Source organism: Otolemur garnettii, unplaced genomic scaffold, assembly GCF_000181295.1.
Source record: "Otolemur garnettii isolate 467f Iridium unplaced genomic scaffold, OtoGar3 scaffold00357, whole genome shotgun sequence".
Classification (NCBI taxonomy): Eukaryota; Metazoa; Chordata; class Mammalia; order Primates; family Galagidae; genus Otolemur; species Otolemur garnettii.
The window spans coordinates 126,397-148,398 of record NW_003852752.1 but is presented as its reverse complement, the minus strand read 5'-3'; the positions used below and the strand labels follow the sequence as shown (position 1 = coordinate 148,398).

The 22,002-nt window shown below is 35.8% G+C and overlaps 1 protein-coding gene across 3 annotated transcripts in view; it reads right to left on the bottom strand.

Annotated features, from left to right (window-relative positions):
• CFH (complement factor H) overlaps positions 1 to 22,002 on the bottom strand; it is a 167,828-nt gene that overhangs the window by 105,152 nt on the left and 40,674 nt on the right. For all 3 annotated transcript variants that reach the window (XM_023509099.1, XM_023509100.1, XM_012813937.2), the window contains exons 10-14: positions 12,956 to 13,132; positions 11,220 to 11,396; positions 3,396 to 3,572; positions 2,029 to 2,211; positions 1,741 to 1,920 (exon numbers count right to left, since the gene is read on the bottom strand). In XM_023509099.1, coding sequence (XP_023364867.1) covers positions 1,741 to 1,920; positions 2,029 to 2,211; positions 3,396 to 3,572; positions 11,220 to 11,396; positions 12,956 to 13,132 — 894 coding nt within the window. The remainder of the gene's footprint in view (positions 1 to 1,740; positions 1,921 to 2,028; positions 2,212 to 3,395; positions 3,573 to 11,219; positions 11,397 to 12,955; positions 13,133 to 22,002) is intronic.

The following is a 22,002-nucleotide window of genomic DNA, read 5'->3' as shown; positions in this document are numbered from 1 at the left end:
GAACCTGCCACCTTAGGTGTACGTGGCTGGCGCCTTAGCCAGTTGAGCTATCGGCGCCGAACTTGCAGAAGCTTTTATATACTATATATTTCCTAAACTCACTTAATATAGGAGTCTTTTTGAATTTGATAAAATAAATGTGGGTCTCTGATAACATCTGTGGTTGATGATTTTTAAAGCAGAGTCAAGTGAGGATAAACAGAGTAAAAAAAAAAAAAAGGTTAAATAATTTGCCAAATAATGATTTTTGTGGTGCAACCTTAAAAAAATAATGTAGGCTAATTCAAAACATCCTAGAAACTTAAGAAGTAGTCCTGTTCTTAGGACTGGTACTGAGTATTGAGAAAGACGAAACAGATATTCTATAAGATACAGTAGCTGAAGAAAGACAACAGACTTAAGAGGAGTGGTGGTGACTGTTGTGCCCTGGGGTTGACTAGTTGATGAAGGGTCTCTGGCTTGTTGGATTATCTGAATATATATGGGGAGGAGTGAAAATGCAGAACAGTGGAAGGCACAAACTAAACATTGAGAGGGAAAAATGGGAGTAAGGTCCATAATAGCTGAAGGGAGTTAGTTATATTCAGCTGAATATAGGTAGATTAACCTTAGGAAGGCAGACTCTGAGATCACAGGAAATTATAAATGAAGCACAAGTTGTGTGTAGGTTAAAGTGAAAAGTTCAGAGTTTTCATGCTTTATATAATCTTGGACACTCCCACTCACCCATAAGAAATGAGGTGAAACCATCTGAGAAGATAGTAGAAGAGAAAATGGAGGTTTGGTCCTGAAGGACTGGCAATACTTTGACAGGAATTTTAGCAAAAATCTAAGAATAAGTAACACAATGTATCAATTCATTTGACAAACCATTTTTGTATGTCTCCTTTATGTCAGCCAGTCTTCTGGGTATTAGGAATACATCAGTAAGCATAAGAAGCATGAATCCCTGCTCTCTGGAGCTCTACCTTTTCCTAGGGTTAATTAATCTCTACAAACTGAATGAATAAATAAGAAAGAGCATCCAGGACTCTTCAAAGGCAGGGTCAGGAAAACTCTAGGAAAGAACTCAGTTTCAGAGAAAAGTGAAAGAGGGCACCCAATATCCTCTCAGTTATTCTTCAAAGACTTGATTATCCACAGGGCAAGATGATTCACTTACAGTGTGAAGCCAACAATGAGATTTGTTTACAGCCCATTCCCCAACTGTCTGATGTGACTGAGTCTATGGCTCACGCACCCTACGGCACATTAACCTCTCTGCTGCGATCAAAACAGATTGAGAAATTATCACTCTTAAAAGTTTTGAGAGAGGCAGGATTTTTATGGGAACATCACAAGTGTATATTTTGTCACATTTCTTTCTTTATTTTCCCCAGGGTCTGAAAGAGTGGCATACAATAACACCACCAGTATTTATGTAAAACAGTTCTATTTTCTTGGTAATTAGTACTCATATTTCATGATATGACAATTTAAAAGTAAAATTTAGCTGCACATATTTAAAGATAAAGAATATTAACATAAGAGATACAAAGATTCCCCCAAATTCTATTTCTAGATTTTTTTATTTCTACGTAAATGTATCAGATTGTCAATAATACAAGTTAAGTTTCATTATAATGAAGACTGGACATTTTCAGGCTTATGTATACAGTTAAAGAATATGGTTACTAATATTGTTTTTATGGTGAAAATATTAAACTTTGTTAAATGTTGATTTGAGAAGTGTATTCTCACCAACACACTGAGGAAGTTGGGTCCATGATCCATTCCTACATGTAACTGATCTGTGTCCAACCATTGTAAATGTTTCTGTGCAATTGAATTCCACTGAATATCCATGGTAATAGGGAGGGGAAGAAGGCTGGACATAACCATCATCAAGTTCAGGTATATCTCCACATGTACTCTCATCCTCTATATGAATGTCAAAAATATGTTTATTGTTGAAACATAATTTACATGTTTATGTAAATACAAAAAAGTGTTAATTGAAGTTTAAACATCAATATTTTTATACATTACCAACACATATTGGCAAGGTTGTCCACTTTCCATCAACACATTGAATTTTACTAATCCCCTTCATCAGAAATCTAGGATTGCAATCATATTCCACCACTTCACTGTGTTCATACTCTGTTTTCTTTATTCCCTTAGCTTCTCCATTGTTGAGTTGAGGGGGTGGACCACAGGATAGTACTTTCTCTACAGTAGAAATACTATGTAAGTAATGGTTAAATGATCTATTTTGTAATTTAAAAACCCAGTGAAATGGAGAAATTTTTTTATTTGTTTTTCCTTCTATAAGTGATAATAGTATTCTTAAATAATAAAAAAAGTTATTTGTACCAGACTTAGAGCTGATATATATAGAAATAGCATATTTAAAATTAGAAGCATATTTAAATTTTCAAATGTGTTCAGTAGTCTGATATTCAAGATGCATATACACGGACTACCAAACATGCTTACAAAAGTTATGTTACTTTTCATAATACATGGAAACATTCTATTATAATTTTTTGAAAATGTACAACCACTAAGACAAGCATTTGATCAATGTATTTCAAATTTGATTAAGAGATAAATGGAAATGAACATACTATAAGCTAGTTACATATTGTTTAGACGTACTCAATGAAACTTGAGTAAAGCCCAGGCTATATTCAATGTCCAGTAAGTAATGGTGGCATTGTAAGCAAATGAAAAGTAACAAAAGAAATCCTTTCAAGTTAAGCTACAGCTATTGTTTTGATGTTTGTTCCCTCCAAATCTCCCGCTGAAATTTGATCCCCAGTGATAGAGGTGGAGGCTAATGGGAGATGTTTGGGACTAAGAGTGGATCTCCCATGAATAGATTAATGCCCTCCCTTAGAGTGAGTTTTCACTCTATTAGTTCTCATAAACTAATTACTTACAAAAGCCTGGCTACCCCTCCACACCCTACCCCTGCTTCCTCTCATCATGTGATCCCTACACACAACAGCTCTCCTGCTTTTTCACCAGGAATGGAAGCAGTCTGAGGCTTAGAAACAGATGCCCAACCTTGAACTCTACAGTCATTGGAATCATGAGCCAAATGAAACTTTTTTTATAAATTATCCAACCTCTGATATTCCCTTATAGTAACACAAAACAGACTAAGACAACTAGCATGTATGTAGCTATGAATACTTTCAATATGTATTTTTAGGAAACAATTAAAGATTAACTTAAATAAGAAAATATGAGGCATCTGCCCCCCAAACATGTCCTTCATAGGTATGCCTCTAACTAATGCATTATATTATAGACACTGGAAGCTCATAGAAAATTAAAAGAAGAAGTAAATGTTAGTTTCAAAATTCTAAATTTTGTTTCAGCAATTTTAAGATAAATATAACATTCACCTTTACACGTTGGGATGTTAGGTGACCATTCAAAGTGGTAGCACTGAACTGAATCTGGTCCAACTCTTGTAAATCCTGGTTTGCAGGAGAATCTCACCACATCTCCAATTTTATAACTGTCTAGCTTGGGATTAGGAACTAAGTGTGCATCTATTGTAGGAAGCCTGCATTCTCTTTCTAAAAGAAAAAAAGTAGAATAATTTAATGAGAATGTATAATAAATCATTGCCAAAGTGAATATTATATGCCAAGTAAAAGTGAGGTATGTGCTGGTTGATTCAGATACAGGGGGGCATTATATAAACACTTTTACTTAAAAAAAAATTCTGTCTACTATGTTTTATCCACTCTAATTTCATATGAACTGTGAGAAATGTAACAGTATTAAATAGCAATATAGCCATCCTGTAAATTAAATTATAAATTCAACCTGTTCAAACTGAATCTAGTTTTAATAACTGACATGTATAAATTTTGTTATATTTTTTGTACTCAAAGCATAAAGTTATTCTGTTAATTACAAAAAGAATGCTTTACATGAAAATTGGTATTTCTGTTTAATGTAATTCAGAAAACAGAACATACAGTTTTCACCCTTTTCTTCTCTTCTATAATATGTATGTGTTTCTTGACATCCTGAACAAATGAAACTATGCCCTCAACACTGCTAATTAAAGCCTGCCTTGTATCTGTCCTAAACACTGTCTCTTCTCTGTCGGCTTTCCTATTCTTCTTAGTGCGCCTCCTCATTCTTCTCCCTGCTCTATTCAATTTCAGCTCACCTGGTCTAATACTTCAAAATAGAAATCATCAGTTTAGACTTATATAATAATTTTCCTTTCTTTCTCCTGTTAGAAAGCTGTAAGTGGTCTGATTGCCACCAATGCCTAATATCTTCAGCCCAAAGGCTGTGAATCCTTCCTCTCCCATTTCCTGAGAGAACTATGTAATTCATATACTCATTCTCTGCAGCTTCTCTCTGCAATATCCTCTACAGCTTTCAGTAGGCTGTCTTCCATCTTTAAAAAAAAAAAAAGCATCCCTTCAGTATCTTAATTCCTGTAGCAACATTTTGAACTTTCTATTTGCTACACAGACAATTCAAAAAGTTATGTCCATATGTCTTATTTGATATATATACACACACACACACACATACACACATGGAATCTTTGAGGGTACAAAGATTTAGGTTACATTGACTGCAGTTTTTAGGTAAAGTCCCTCTTATAATTGTGTCCCACCCCCAAGAAGTGTGACTTCATACACTGACTCCCACATTCCCCTCTCTTTTCCCCTTCCCCATTCCCTTATTTTCCTACCCTACCCCTGTATTAGCTCATCTACTGTCTTCATATTAGAATTTAGTACATTGGATCTTGCTTCTCCATTCTTGTGACACTTTACTAAGAAGGATGTGTTTCACCTCTATCCAAGTTAATGCAAAAAATGTAAAGTCTCCATGTTTTTTAATGGCAGAATAGTATTCCATGGTATACATATACCATAGCTTGTTAATCCATTCCTGGGCATTTAGACTGTTTCCACATTTTGGCTATTATAAATTGAGCTGAAATAAACAGACTAGGGCAAATGTCCTTATAATAAAAAGATTTTTTTTTTTCTTCTAGGTAGATGCCTAGTAATGGGACTGCAGGATCAAATGGGAGGTCTAATTGATTTCTTTGAGGATTCTCCATATTAATACAAAAAGGTTGTATTTGTCTGCAGTCCCACCAGCAGTGTAAAAGTGTTTCCTTCTCTACACATCCACGCTAGCATCTGCAACTTTGAGACTCTGTGATGTGGGCCATTCTCAAAGGGGCTAGGTGATATCTCAGGGTTGTTTTGATTTGCATTTCTCTGATTTTTAGGAACAATGAGTATTTTTCATGTTTGTTAGCTATTCATCTGTCTTCTTTAGAGAAGATTATATTCATGTCTTTGGCCCAGTGATATATGGGATTGTTGGGTCTTCTTGAGTTGATTAAATTCTTCATAGATCCTAGCTAGCGACCTTTTTTTCCAATTTGTAATATGCAAATATCTTTTCCCATTTAAGACTGTTATTTGCTTTGGTTGTTAATTTCTTAGATATACAGAAGTTTTTTGGTTTAATTAAGTCCCATCTGTTTTTGTTGTTGTTTCAATTGCCTATAAGTCTTCTTCATAAAATCTTTCCCCAGGCCAATATCTTCAAGTGTTTTCCCCATGCTATTTTTGAGGATTTTTATTGTTTCATGCCTTAGATTATAATCTTTCATCCATCTTGAATCAATTTTTGTAAGTTACAAGAGGTACAGGTCCAGTTTCAGTCTTTTACATGTGGTTATTGAGTTCTTCCAACACCATTTATTGAATAGGAATTTTTTCCACCACTGTATGTTCTTATTTGGTTTATCAAAGATCAGGTGGCTATAAGAGGTTAGTTTCATCTCATGTTTTCCATTCAATTCCATTCAATAGAGACATGTTTATGTCTCTATTTTTGTGCCAATACTATGCTGTTTTGATCACTATGGCCATGTAGTACAGCCTAAAGTCTGGTAGGGTGATACCCCAGATTTATTTCTATTACTAAGAATTGCTTTGGCTATATAGGATTTCTTCTGGTTCCAACTAAACAAAGAATTGTTTTTCCAAATCTTGAAAGTATGATCATGGTGTTATAATGGGGATTGCATTGAATCTGTAGATTGCTTTGGGAGGTATAGACATTTTGACAATGTTGACTCTTTCGACCCATGAACATGGTATGTTCTTCCATTTGTTAATACTTTCTGCTATTTTCTTTTTTATTTAGAGACAATCTCACTTTGTCACCCTGGGTACAGTGCCATAGCATCACAGCTCACAGCAACCTCCAACTCCTGGGCTTAGGCGATTTTCTAGCCTCAGCTTCCTGAGTAGCTGGGACTACAGCTGCCTGCCACAATGCCTGGTTATTTTTTGTTTCAGTTTGGCCAGGGCCAGGTTTGAACCCACCACCCTAGGTATATGGGGCCGGCACCCTACTCACTAAGCCACCTGCTATTTCTTTTTTTAGGGTCTTGTAATTTTCTTTGTAGAGTTCCTTTGCCTCTTTGGTTACATATATATATGACTAAATATTTCTTTTTTTTTTTTAAGCTACTGTGAAGGGAATTATGTCCTTGATTAGCTTTTCATCTTGGCTGTTATTAACATATACAAAGGCTACAATTTGTGGACATTGATTTTATATCCTGCAATAATTCTGTATTTTTTGATCACTTCTAGGAGTCTTGGGTTGCGTCTTTGGAGTTCTCTAAGAATAAGATCATATCATCAGCAAAGAGTGAGAGTTTGACCTCTTCTGCTACCCTTGGATGCCCTTTATTACATTCTCTTACCTGATAGTATTGGTTAGAACTTCCAGCACTATGTTGAATAGTAGTAGAGAAAGAGGACAATCCTGTCTGGCTCAAGTTCTAAGTGGAAAAGCTTTCAGTTTTACTCCATTCAGTAAAATATTAGCTGTGGGTTTGTCGTAGATGGCTTCAATTGGATTAAGAAATATGGCACCTATTCTTATATTCTGAAGTGTTCTAATTAGAAAAGGATGCTGCATTTTCTTGAATGCTTTTTCTGCATTGATTGGGATGATCATATGGTCTTTGTTTTTGCTTCTGTTGATTTGGTCAATTACATTTATGGACTTTTGCATACGTCAAACCAGCCTTGCATCCCTGGAATTAAACCAGCCTATAATCTATGGCTAGGATTTTATTGAGGATTTTTGCATCTGTGTTCATTAGTGAAATTTGTCTGAAGTTCTTTTTAGTTTGGTCTTCCTGGTTTTGGTATCAGTGTGATATTTGCTTCCAAGAACATGTTAGGGAAGATTCCTTCTTCCTCAGTTTTTTGGAATAATTTCTGCAGTATGGGAATAAGCTCTTCTTTGAAGATTTGATAGAATTCTGGTGTGAAGCCATATGAACCAGGGCATTTCTTTGTTGGGAGATTTTTAATTGTTTCTTTGATCTCAATTTTTGAAATTGGTCTGTTCAAGAGATCTATTTCTTCTTGGTTACTTCTAGGGAGAGGATGTGATTCTAATTATTTCCTGTAGAGTTGGTCTTACTGTGGCAAATTTCGTAAGTGTTTGTATATCTGCAAAAGATTTAATTTCCCTATCAATTTTGAATCTTAGGTTAGCAGGATACAGAATTCTGGGATGAAAATTGTTTTGTTAAGAATGTTGAAGGTGGATGATCAAACTCTTAGGGCTTGGAAAGTTTCAGTTGAAATGTCTGCTGTCATCCTAATTGCTCTTCCTCTGTAGGTCATTTACCACCTATTCCTGGCTGTTTGCAGAATTTTTTCTTTCATCTTGACTTTGGACAGGTTTATTACAATTTGTCTTGGAAAAGCTCTGTTTGAGTTGAGATGACTAGGGTTCAATATCCATCTGAAAGGAGTGTGCCAGAGTATTTAGTAAGACTTGGGAAGGTTTCATTTATGGTAGTCTCCAGTAGTGCTTCCATTCCTTTGGAACAATTTTCTTCTCCTTCAAGAATCTCTATTATTCATATGTTTGAACATTTCATGGAGTCTTGTAGTTCTCTAAGCCTCTGTTCTGCTTTCTCTCTATTCTTTTTTGTCTCTTTACCTACCCGGGTTAACTTGAAAACTTTATCTGCTAGCTCTGAGGTTCTTTCTTCTCCATGATCTAACCTATTTTTGATACTCTCTACTGCATCTTTATGTTCCCTAATAGTCTCCTTCATTTCCTTAAGCTCTACCATATTCTATATTCTACACATCTCTCTTCCAACTTTTTATTCTGTCTTTCCATTTTCTAGTTCATTCCTTTCATTGTCTTTATCATCCATATTTTAAATTCCCCTTTTGTCAAATCCATTAATTTTTTCTGGGTGGAGCATTTTGCAGTAGCTGCCTCATGATGCCTTGGGTGAGTTGCTCTGTTTTGGTTTTTCATGTTGCCCGAATTTTTATGTTGGTTACTCCTCATGTGTTCTATCTTCTTGTTCACTTCCTTTTTCTCCTTTTTCCTTCTCCCTTCCTCCTTTGTTTCAAATTACCTTGTCTCAGAGCTTAGGTCTGGAAGTAGCCTCAATCTGAGCAAAACTAAACTCTTCTTTATGGTCAAAAAAATAAGAATTCCTGCTCTTAATGACAATCTGTTGCAATATGTCTATAGGACACCAGGGGGCATTGTGGTTTTTTTTTTTTTTTTTTTTAATGAGGGAGAAGGCAGCCAGTAAACTCTATGGTCCATATTCCCAACTTAGTTGCCCTCAGTGATCAACTGATTGTTTCCTCAGTGTTCAGACCCCAGCAGATTGAAATCTTAACGCTGAATTCTTCAGGGATAGGTCTCACAGTGCCCTCTGCCTCCAGCTCCCATGGGGTGCAGCAATCCATCAGCTTGTCCCAAGAGTGGAGTTCTGATCCCGGCAGGTGGAATTAAAGCAGCCAGGCTTTAGGACCCTGCTAAGACTTTCTCATGACCTTCACAATGGCATCCCCCTGGCAGCAGAGACTTTCTCAGTATGGTTGTCTCACTAGCCACTATACCAATGGCAAATCCACTCCAACCAGTATTTAAATCTGGTTGCTGTATACTGTTCAATCAGATTGCTGTATACTTGGATGCCCAATTGTCCAAGCTTTCCACTCATGCACAGCTTTCCCGAACAACTAAAAACTCTAGGAAGCCTTCCTCCTATCCTGGACCACTAGGTGAGCCCAGCATATCCCAGCCAGTCACAATCACTTGCCTGATTCATCAGATTTCCACCACTCTGGATCATAGGCTGTATCCAACTTACCCCCTTCCACCTGAGTTACAACTATGGGTAAGGTCCCCATGCCAGGTATGGTTAGGTTCTTTCTTTTTCCTTGGTCATTCTAGGAGAGTTCAGCTGAACAATACTTCTGGTCTGCCATCTTGCCCTGCCCTTTCCACACTTCTTGAAAGAGTTATGTCCACACTTCTTGAAAGAGTTATGCCCACAACCTATATTAAATTTATTGCTATCATTTTTCTTTGGCAGATTATATTTAGATTCTTTCCCTTCTATTTCATTAAAAACCTTACTTTTATGGTAATAGTTGACCTCCATTTTGCTATATCCATTAGTTTTATAGATTTCTAACTGAACATGATAGTTGAATTAGAAATATTTATCATTTCAACTATTGTTAACAATGAAATTAGAATAAAATTTATTTGAATTTATTTTATTGAAGTCACTATTGGAAGTAATTTACATGGATATTTTAGTCTATTACTGAAAGCAATCCTTTGAAATATTAAAATATTTGTAAATATTGGAACATTTTATGAATAAGAATCTATAAGCTTCAGATAGAGTTAGTATATTGCTTAAAAATACATGCTTAGCAAGTGATGGAATCAGAATTAGAATTCAGACAAGATGACTTATTAGTCAACCTGTTATGCTTTTAACAATTTCCTTCTTTTTACATCTATGACAATATTCTAGATTTTTTCTACCATTTCTCTGACTTCTTTTATTTGTCCATTCTGTGCTATCTGTTCAACTGCTATATTTGTTTATGACATTTATGTATTTCAAAGTTCAGTCTTGGGCTCCTTTCTCTTTTCACTTGGTATTATCATTCTATTTGATGTCATCATTTATGACTACAATCTCAGATGCATATATTCTGGCTACATATTTTTCCATCTTTCCCCCAGAGTTCATGTATCCAATTTTGATTGTCCATTGGCAGCTCAACCATAATGTGCCCAGTCAGAAGTTGTGATATTCCTCTCAAAAAATTTTCTTCCCTCTCAACACCATCTTATAAAATGGTATTTCTATTTCCTACATACTTATGATAAAAAACAAACATGTAAAGTTTTTGTTGTTGTTGTTTGAAACAGAGTCTCTTGCTCAGGCTTGATTGTTATGGCATCAGCCTAGTTCACAGTAACCTCAAACTTCTGGGTTCAAGTGATCCTCCTGCCTTAAACTCCTGAGTAGCTGGGACTACAAGCGCCCATCACAATGCACCAATTTTCCTATTTTAGTTGAGATGGGATCTTGCTCTTGCTCAGACTGGCTCAAACTCCTGAGCTTAAGTGATCCTCTCACCTTGGCCTCCCAAAGATCTAGGATTATATGTTTGAGCTATTACATGTGGCCTATGTGAGTTTCTTAATCTCACTTTTCCTTACATCCAACACTTAGTGATATTACATGTACTCTCCACCACCAAAACTCATCACAAATTATCTTTCACCATGATATTTCTCAAATAGATTGTTTTGTTTCCAAACCTTTACACATACTATTTCTTTGGTTTGGAACACTTTACATACACTTATGTTTCTCACATATAGAAACCTTCTAATCATGGAAAATAAATGGTTGACTGGCAAGTCTAAGAGAGATTCCACAGAACTTCCTAAAGTTAGAAAGTAATAGCTACACTCAAGAAATAGAGAAATTAACATTCAAGGTAGAGGTATGAAGCAGAAATTTAGGAACAGAATAACAGAGGAATTCATAACAAACTATAATTTTGGTGTGTTCACTTCTAAATAATTCAAAAACTTTCATATAGGATAACTAAACAATTATACTTTAATCTAAGACTCACAGGAAAATTTAATTTAATGTACTATTTTAAAGATCAATATTTTCTTTGGGTTTTAAAATACCCTCTGAAAGTATATGTAAGACCAGGAGATACCTTGATTTTAATCATCTTTCCTTAAAAATGTCTGTAAATAATTCAAATTTTAAAAATGGAACACATATAGATTTATTTTTACCCTAAAGAAAGTATCACTGGAAGAACAGTACTTACCATAACAGGTGGGTGTATCAGACCAACCATGGTATTCACATACTATGGAGCCTGTGGTAGCTTTGTGTTTGTTTTCATATCTTTCATCGCATTCATAATCCAAGACATCATTGAGCTTAAACCATGTTCTGTTAATTTTGGCTCTGGCATTTGTAAATGCTGGCTTATCACAAGATTCTAGAACATAATAAAATCAAGAATATCATTTCTAATATAATTTAATGTACAGTCTAAGTGATTCCAATTCCAATAAAAGAAAGATTTATTGATTAGTATGTATTATACTAATAAATTAAGTACTGTATAAAAATGATTTAAGAATACCACTTATAAATTATTGTCTTGCAATAAGTACTTAAAATGAGAAAAATGTTTCTACACAGCATTTTTTCATCACTTAAACATTCTGAAAAATTTATTTGGAGAGTATTTTTCTCAATTAAATTATACTTAGCATATAAGAAAATAATAGTAATAAAAATGCCACTGTAGATGTATATTGCTTTGTTTTTGGTAAATCATAATAGTATTCTCCAAGTTAAAATGCAAGGCTCATTAGTAGCTAAGACATATATATACAAGAGAAAAAAATTGAATAAGAAGATCAATGCATATTTATAAGATATTTTCTCTTACATAATAAGAATGTCTTCTCAGGCAGCACCTGTAGCTCAAAGGAGTAGGGCGCTGGCCCCATATGCAGGAGGTGGCTGGTTCAAACCCAGCCCTGGCCAAAAAAAAAAAAAAAACAGCAAAAAAAAAAAAAGATGACTTCTTATAAATAAGATCAAAATTTAGCATATATAACATAAAGTGAATTTTATATGAAGGAAAATCTTTTTTCTTCAACTGAATTTAAGATTCAATGAGGGGAAACATTTCTTATGTAGAGCTCATATTAACCATAGATTTTTTTCCTTTTTGCAGTTTTGGCTGAGGCCAGGCTCAAACCTGCCACCCTCAGCATATGGGGCTGGCACCCTACTCCTTGAGCCATAGGCACCACCCCATTGATTTTTTTCTAAAAAAGAGAGGAAAACTGTATGACTGGATTTATTAAATATTCACACCACTTACAGTGATTGTTTTAAATATCACTTCAAAAATAATACTAAGTGGCTTTCAGAAAAATAACATAAACTAAGCAAATCATTCTTATAAAATATAGATAACTAGATAATATGGCAGGGATATCTTTCAACACAGCAAAAACTGGTAGCATCTAGAAACATTTCTCTCCACTACTTATGTATTTCTGAATATTTTCTAACAGAAAGGATATTCAGAACTGAAGCTGTCTTACAGTGTCAAGTATAAATTATAAAAGATAATGTATTGTGATATTATGCTTAATAGATTCATATCTCCACTGAATACTCATATATAAAGGCAAAGATATTTATACAAAAGGATAATCACCCATAAATAGGTATATGTAATTGACATAAATTTTTCAGATAAAACTAAATGAATTTACATTAAAATGCGTATAAAGTTTCCTAAACAGTTTCTAAATAAAAGGATGCTTTAAAGTAAAAAAACAAAAAAACAAAAAACAAACTTAAATGGAAAGATGGACTAATATCTAGTAGTTAATCTTAAAAGGGAAAAATATATGTTTTTTCTTAAATATTTTCTTTATCTTTTCTGATAAAACCGCATAAACATTTTCAAAAAGATAAAGTAAATTTTCCATATCATCTGTATAATAATGACTGACATAATAAGTTACTTACTAATGCATTTGGGTTGTTCTGACCATCCATTTTGCAGACATGTAATTAATCCTGATGTTTTACCATCTGCTGTTACATATCCTGGTTTACACTTATATTGTGTTTGTTTATTTAAGGGATATGTAACCTGAGATTCAGAAATAAACCCATTCTCAATTTCTATTTCTGAACATGTTTCTAAACAGGAAAAATATAAGGAATAGATAAGTATAAGTTCAAAAACATTTTTATGAGAACTTAAATAACATGACAACCTAAAAAATGATTCATTTGTAAGCAAAAATCCTAGATAATCACAATCTTCCAAGTTCTTATATCAAATAAAATAAGTTATGAGTTTCCAAAACTGTTATATTAAGACCTTTTATCTTCTTTTTTAGTAAAGCTAGACTAAAAACACTCATAAACCTGTCTGAGAGATTATAGAAATCTGTCTAATAAATCCAGGATGCGACAGTAAGCCACAAGTCAATATTATGATCATTAATGAGAATTTTAAATCTTGCCTAGTTTGCATATTTTAGACTATCCCAGAACTCATGTAGCCAATTGGAATATATGACCAGGAGGTGATGATCTTAGAAATTCTGGCTAAATAGCTGCCATAGACTTTGGACCAAGATTTTGAAATATTATTATTGTGTGCTTCAAAGCATAGGGATGCATGGAGTTCAAAGATGCCAATGAAAAGCAACTTATTTATTTATCTTAGAAGGCCAAAATGATGATTCATCAATCAAATTAGGTATAACTTAATTTGAAATAGTAAAAGTTATTGTTTCTATAAACTGACAGTTAAAGTTACTGTCAATTACTGGATTTTCCCTCAGCACTCAGCTTCATGTATAAACAGCCCATGGATAACTAGGAATTCAGAAGAGTGAATGTTAAATATTTTTAATTAAATGATAACAAAATATATTTAAAATTTTGTGAAGTGACACTAAAGTAGTGCTTAGAGGGAAACATCATTAAATAGTCATTCCACAGGGAGAAGGAATATAAGTAGAATATAGCAGCCTTGATGACTAGAAGAAATAACAATGAGTGTTCTCAAATGCTGAAGTCACTAGAATTTGCAGGGTAGAGAGTAAGACAGGAAGAAAATACAGAGTAGAAGATCCCTATAAATTTGTGTAGTAATTCCTTAAATTCTTTGGCTGAATAGTGACACACTGTAAAATAGGTCAAAACTCCATCAGAATGGACAAAGAATAACTACCAGATGAAGAACAACTACTAGAGAATAATGAAACAGATTCCCAGAGCACACACAACACTAGGAGACATTCAAATTTGATTAGAGTGGAAAGATGACTTTGGGCATCCAAATTTCTTTGCAGAGACAACAGATGAAGCTTTATTAATATTCTAAGCAACTAGCCCTAACATAAAGGCAGCCTTAATAATACTTAAGACATAAGACTTGAAAAGATCCAGTTGATCTATATATAACAAAGATCCTTTTAAAACAAAATTTAATACAAGTAATTCTCAAGGACTCCAACCATAAATACCAAAAGGTACACACTTTAAAAGTTCCAAAATTGTTTTTTTCTTAGTTAAAAACTAGGGAAGAAAAAAATAGCAATACTACTCTCCTTCCCCTCCCAAAACCTAATAAACATTTTGGAAAACTGTCCCCCCCATCTCCAAAATAACATCAAAGGATAAACCACATATCAAAATTTGTGGATTGACACTGAAGCAGTATGGAATAAATTGATCTTACGAGATACCTAAATGGAAAAAACAGGGTTCTACTCTACTGACACTAGCTCTACATAAGATATCAGAAAAAGTAGAAGAAATGAAACTAAAAGTAAGCAGAAGGAATAAAACAATTAAATCAAAGGTGAAATAATAAAGTAAAAAAGTAAACATATATACAAATAATGAAATCACAAGCTGGTTATTTAGAAGATCTCTAAAATTGATAAACTTGGGGAGAGGGAAAGATAACCAACTGGAGTCAGCTTTCCACAGAGGTTCCCATCCAGAAGGAGAGCTAAAGAACAGAAGGTTCTCAAGAAAGCTGAAGGTCAGGAGTGCACATCATCCCTACTGAGGCAAGCTGCGACTCCAGGGAAACAAACTACAGGTACAAAACCTATTGCCAAGCGGACAAGAGACCCCTCCCCAAGAGAGCAGCTTGGTGTGCTTTCTACAAATAAGCAAGCAGTGTTGGCTCTCCTCTTATTTTATCCCAAGGGAGAGAGCTGCTAAACACCAGAACTCCTCCAGATAGAGTCCACCTGTGAGCCTAGGCACTCTCTTGCCTGGTGTACAATTTAACAAATATTCTGCCTGCAATTCTGAACTCCCAGTCCCTCCTCTCCCTACAGGTCTGGAAGCCTGTCCCCTGTAAAGTCCAGCATGTTTCCCAGTTCCTAGAGTGGTCTGGGCATGAACTGGGCTACTACAAATCTGAAACAGCTGCATGGGTTTAATTGGGAAATGTAGAGAGAGGAAGTCAAGTGAGAGAGGGAATAATGTGGCCCACATCAGAGTGTGGTGGCTGGGATGGTGGCAGGGCTCACACTCTCAGTTAAATTTTGGAGAAGCACTTCCCATTTCTCTTGACCTCCTGAGGGAGCCAGGCCTCCACCTTGGGGGCTGCCAGCACAGCACAGCTGGGACAGAAACACAGACTTGGTGAGCAGTGGGTGTTCCCTGCTGTGGTACCTGCACCTGGTGGGCAGGGCTGGGACAGACACACAACCTTTACGAATGCAAAATCCTCCTGGTGGAGGTACCTGCCTTTGGTGGAGTGTGGCGGGACAGAGACACAGACCCAATGAGGGTACATGCTGGGTGGTACACACCTGTGGTAGGGTAGGGCTGGGACAGAGACACAACCTCTATGAGCACAAAATACTAGTTGTGATAGCATTAATTGGCCAGGATGGAATGGGGCTGGGACTTAGACACAGACTCCAAGAGTACCCACTACAGTAATACACACTCATGGCAGGGACTGGTACAGATACACAGACTTGGTGAGGGCAAAATACACCTGGCAGTGGTATCTTCCCACAGACAATGGTGAACAAATTCCAGGACTGATGCTGTTGGTGCACTCCCTTAGGCTGTTTAGAACTGGAGGGAGCTGAGCTTTAGATCCATGAGGTTTCACTGGTGGCACAGTACAGTGTGGCAGGAGGCACTGACTCCTCATTATCTCTGGCAGACCCATGTCCCCGATGCTTTTGCCCACTGAAGGGAGCCTGACCACAGCCCCATGGGGTTATTAGTGGCAGGGCAAGGCTACAGCATAAGGCAGGGAAGGGGGCACCAACCCCCCTTGCCTGACTCTTTGGTTGGGTGGGCCTTTCTGACCCCATTGAGCACCAGAGAGAGCCAAACTCCAGCCTATTGGGTTTCTGGGTCCAAACTACCTGTGGATCTCTACCATCAGGTTTCAGGACAATGTTTGAACTCACAGTTGAGCAGTGATTGTGCTGCCTGGGATAAATGGTCTGAAATTTTCCACCTGGGCTGTCCACCTGGCAACCCTCCAAGGTTGAGCTGTGGTTGTGTTGAAGTGGGAGGGACTTATACTCTCACAATTGTCATGAGAGAAGGCAGGGGATCTCAGTTACTGTATCTCCCCCTAACTGAGATTTCACGCTAGTTTTGCAACTCAGTAGTATTGGATAGAGGCTGGCTGACTACAAGATAGAGCCAGCTAGCTCCATCACACCAATTAGGTCCTCGCTGCAGATCTGACTGGGAGCTTTGTAAAGCTGTAGAGAAAAAGCCACAATCACTAGTCCTATCTCTCTAATAAAGGGCTACTTTACTATAATGCCTAGAACTCCGAACCCAATCACACCATATTAGTTTTGATACCCAAACTGAGGAAAATATTCATGGGACAGAACAAGAAGAATTCCAGCAACATGAATAATCAGAGTTGATCAACTCCCCCAAGGAATTGCAAAAATGATATGTTAGAAGATGCCCTTCATAAACAAATGGCCAAAATGTCAGGAATAGAATTCAGAATATGGATGGCAAATAAGATACATACATTGGAGGAAAAGATGGAAATCGAAATCCAAAGAATTATACAAAAGTCTCAAGAATCAATGAATCCAAAGACAAAATTACTAAGGATATGGACATAATGAGAAAGGAGATAGAAAAGCTCAAGGAAATGAAAAAATTATCTGAGGAGCTCCAAAATACAGTAGAATCCCTCAGTAATAGACATGAGCAAGCAGAAGAAAGGATCTCTGAAATCAAAGACAAAGCTTTGAACATTCCCAAACCCTCAAAGAAGCAGATAGGTGGAAAGCAAAAACTGATCATTCCCTGAGAGAGTTGTAAGACCACTCCAAAAGATCAAACATTCATCGTATAGGAATACCTAAAAAGCATTGCCCTACAGGCACAGATGCTCTACTTCAAGATATTATGGAGAATCTCACAAGCATTGCAAGAGATACTGAAATTCAAGTAGTAGACAGCTTCAGTACCCTAGCATGACTCAATTCAAATAAAGCATCTTCTAGATGCATTGTAATTAACTTTGCCAGGGTTAATATGAAGGAGAAAATTCTCCAAGCAGCCAGATGTAAGAAAAGCAGTACCTATAGAAGGAGAAATATTAGAATGACTGCAGATCTCTTAGCTGAAACCTTCCAAGATAGAAGAGGATGGCCATCAACCTCATTCTCCTAAAACAAAACAACTTCCAACCCAGGATCCTATATCCAGCTAAAATGAGTTTTATCTGTGATGGAGAAATTAAAAACTTTACTGACATACACATCTTGAAGAAACATGCCATAAGTAAACCAGATCTCCAGGATATTCTTAGACCCATCCTCCATAATGATCAGCACGATGGTCCACGGTAAAGGAAACTAACCCAGAAACGTTTGAACAAAACTTGATTTCCACAGTAGGGAAAGGATTATATATATACTCTAGACATTTGAAAAACATGCCACTTAAAACACTACCATGCTTATCAATTCTCTCAATTAATGTGAATGGCTTAAACTATTCTCTAAATAAGCACAGGTTGGATAACTGGATAAATAAACTCAGACCAGATATCTGTTGCATACAAGAGTCTCATCTTTCCTTAAAGGATAAAAATAGACTCAAGGTGAAGGGATGGACATCTATTATACAGGAAAATGGACACCAGAAAAAATCAGGGGTTGCAATTTTATTCACAGATACAACAGGCTTTAAACCAATAGAAGTAAGAAAGATAAGGATGGTCACTTCGTATTTGTCAAGGGAAACACTCAACATGAAGAGATTTCAATTATTAACATTTATGTGCCCTACCAGAGTGCTCCTCAATTTATAAAGGAAACCTTAACAGACATCAACAATTTGATATCTTCCTGCACTATAGTAGTTGTATATTTTAATAGCCCTTTGGCAGTTTGGATAGATCCTCCAACAAAAAACTAAACAAAGAAATATTGGACTTAAACTTCACCCTACTGTTGTAGGGTGGATGGACTTAACAGACATCTACAGAACGTTTCATGCTGATAAAACTGAATACAAATCCTTCTTATCAGCCCATATGACCATTCTCCTAATATTGGTCAAATCTTAGGATACAAGTCTAACCTCAGTGAATTTATAAGAATAAAAATTATTCCTTGTACATTCTTGGACCATCATGGAATAAAAGTTGAATGTGATAGCAACAAGAATCTTCATACTCAAATAAAGTCATGGAAACTAAATAACCTTAAGCTGTATGATAGCTGGATCAAAGAAAGGAGGAAGAAAGAAATCACCAAATTTTTGGAACAAAATGATAATGAAGACACAAATTATCAAAACCCATAGGATACTGCAAAGGCAGTCCTAAGAGGGACATTTACAGCATTGAAAGCCTTCATCAAGAAAACAGAAAGAGAGGAAGTCACCAACTTATTGGGACATCTCAAGCAACTGGAAAAGGAAGAACATCCCAAACCCAGCAGAAGAAAAGAAATAAGCAAAATTAGGGCAGAATTAAATGAAGCTGAGAACAAAATAACCATTCATAAGATCAATAAAACAAAAAGTTGTTTTTTGAAAAGATCAATAAAATTGATAAATGTTTGGCTAATCTAACCAGAAACAGAAAAGTAAAATCTCTAATATCATCATTCAGAAATGATAAAGGAGAAATGAAAGCAGATACCACCTCAGAAATCAAAAAAATTCTCAATGATTACTTCAAAACACTCTATTCTCAGAAATATGAAAATCTGGTGGAAATGGAACAATATCTGGAAGCATACCACCTTCTTAGATTCAGCCAGAAAGAATTAGAAATGCTGAATAGACCAATATCAAGCACTGAAATAGCATCAACAATATGAAATCTGCCCCCGCCCAAAGTCCAAGACCAGATCAGTTCACATCAGAATTCTAGCAAACTTTCAAAGAGGAACTAGTACCTCGATTACATAACCTTTTACAAAACACAGAAAAGAAGGAATACTCCCAAAATGCATCCTATGAAGCAAATATAACCTTGATCCCCAAACCAGGTAAAGACCCAAGAAAGAAAGAAAACTATACACCAATACCATTTTTTAATATTGATGCAAAATATTCAATAAGATCCTAGCAAACAGAATTCAATAACACATCAAAAAAATTATACGCTATGAGCATGTTGGTTTTATTCCAGGATTACAAGGTGGATTCAACATACATAAATCCATAAATAAAATATATCACATAAATAAAATTTTAAAAAGACCACGTGATTCTTTCAATTGATGCAGAAAAAGCTTATGATAATATCCAGCACCATTTCATGATCAGAACACTTTAAAAGGGTCTTTCTGAAACCAATAGAGGCCATATACAGCAAACACACAGCCAAAATACTGAAAGGAGTAAAATTGAAAACATTTTCACTCATATTTGGAACTAGACAAGGATGCCCACTGTCTCTACTGATATTCAAAAGAGTAATGGAAGTTCCAACCATTGCAATCAAGCAAGAAAAGGGCATCAAAAGGGCATCAAATAGGGTCAGAGGAGATCAACCTCTCACTCATGATGGATGATAGATACTATACCTGGAAAACCCCAGAGAAGCAACTACAAAACTCTTAGAAGTAATCAAGGAATACAGCAGTGTCTGAGGATACAAAATCAATACCTACAAATCAGTAGTTTTTATATATATCAACAATAGTCAAGCTGAAAATATAGTCAAGGACTCTATTCCTTTTACAGTAGTGCCAAAGAAGATGAAATATCTGGGAATTCATCTAACAAAGGATGTGAAAGATCTCTATAAGGAGAATTATGAAACTCTAAGAAAAGAAATAGCTGAAGATGTTAACAAATGGAAAAACATACCATGCTTGTGGTTGGGAACAATCAATATTGTTAAAATATCTATACTACCCAATGCAGTCTACAGATTTAATGCAATCCCTATTAAAGCACCATTGCCATACTTTAAAGAGCTTGAAAAAGCAGTGCTTTGCTTTATATGGAATCAGAAAAAACTTCAAATAGACAATACATTAATCAGGAGGTTCACATTATCAGACTTTAGGGCATACTATAAATCTGTAGTGATCCAAACAGGCTGTTACTGGCACAAAAATAGAGAGGTTGATTTATGGAACAGAATAGAGAACAAAGAGATGAACCCAGCCACTTATCATCATTTCATCTTTGATAAGCCTACCAGAAACATTCACTGGGAGAAAGATTCCCTATTTAACAAATGGTGCTGGGTGAAATGCCTGGCAACCTGTAGAAGAATGAAACTGGACCTTCGTGTCTCACCATTAACAAACATTGATTCTCCTTGGATAAAAGATTTAAACTTAAGATATGAAACTATATAAAAAAGAAAGAAACAAAAAGATATGAAACTATAAAAATATTGGAAGAGGGTGTAGGGAAAACCCTCGAAGAAATTAGCCTGGGGGAATTTCTTATGAGAAGGAACTCCCCCTCCCAGCAATTGAAGAAATACCAAAAAAGTATTACTGGTATTTGATCAAACTAAAAAGCTTCTGCATAGCCAAAAGCACAGTAAGTAAAGCAAGCAGACAGCCTTTAGAATGGGAAAAGACATTTATAGTTTATGCTTCTGACAAAGGTCAGATAACTAGAATCCACAGTGAACTCAAACTAATCAATATGAAAAGAACAAATACCCCATTTCTATGTGGGCAAGAGGCTTGAACAGAACACATGAAAAAATATTCATCATCTTTAATCATCAGAGAAATGCAAATCAAGACCACTTGGAGATAGTATCTTACTCCACTAGATGATAACCTACATCGCAAAATCCCAAAACTACATATGTTGGTGTGAATGCAGAGAGAAGGGCACCCTTGTACAGTACTGGTGTGAATGCAAGCTAATATGGACCTTTTTGGAAAGAAGTCTGGAGAATACCCCAGAAAAAAAGTGCACCTACCATTTGATCCTGCAATTCCTCTATTAGGTACATACCCAGGTGATAAAAAATCATTTTTACATCAAAGACATTGGCACCAGAATGTTTGTTGCAGCCCCATTCATAATTGTCAAGTCATGGAATCAGCCCAAATGCCCATTGATTGGATTAACAAATTGTAGTATATGCATACCATGGAATACTATGTAGCCATATAAAAGATGGAGACTTCACATCTTTTATGTTTACCCAGATGGAGGTGGAACATATTCTTCTTAGTATAATATCTCAAGAATGGGAACAAAGGTATCCAATGTACTCAATATTACTGTGAAATCAGTATATAATCACTACACATTCATAGGAATGGCAAAACATAACTATAGTCCAGAAAGAAGGAGGGAAGAGGAGGAATAAGGTAGGAGACGTGGGAGGCTGGGAGGAGGGAGGGTATCTGTGGGGACTTCACCTAAATATGCATAATGCAACGACATTTTAAAAACTATTAAGACTAGAGTATAAACGTCTTACCACAACAAGTAAATGAATAGATGGTTATGTTAATCAGTTAGATGGAAGTATCCTGCATTGTATATCAAATCAGCACATTGTACCCATAAACACATTAATGTACACAGCT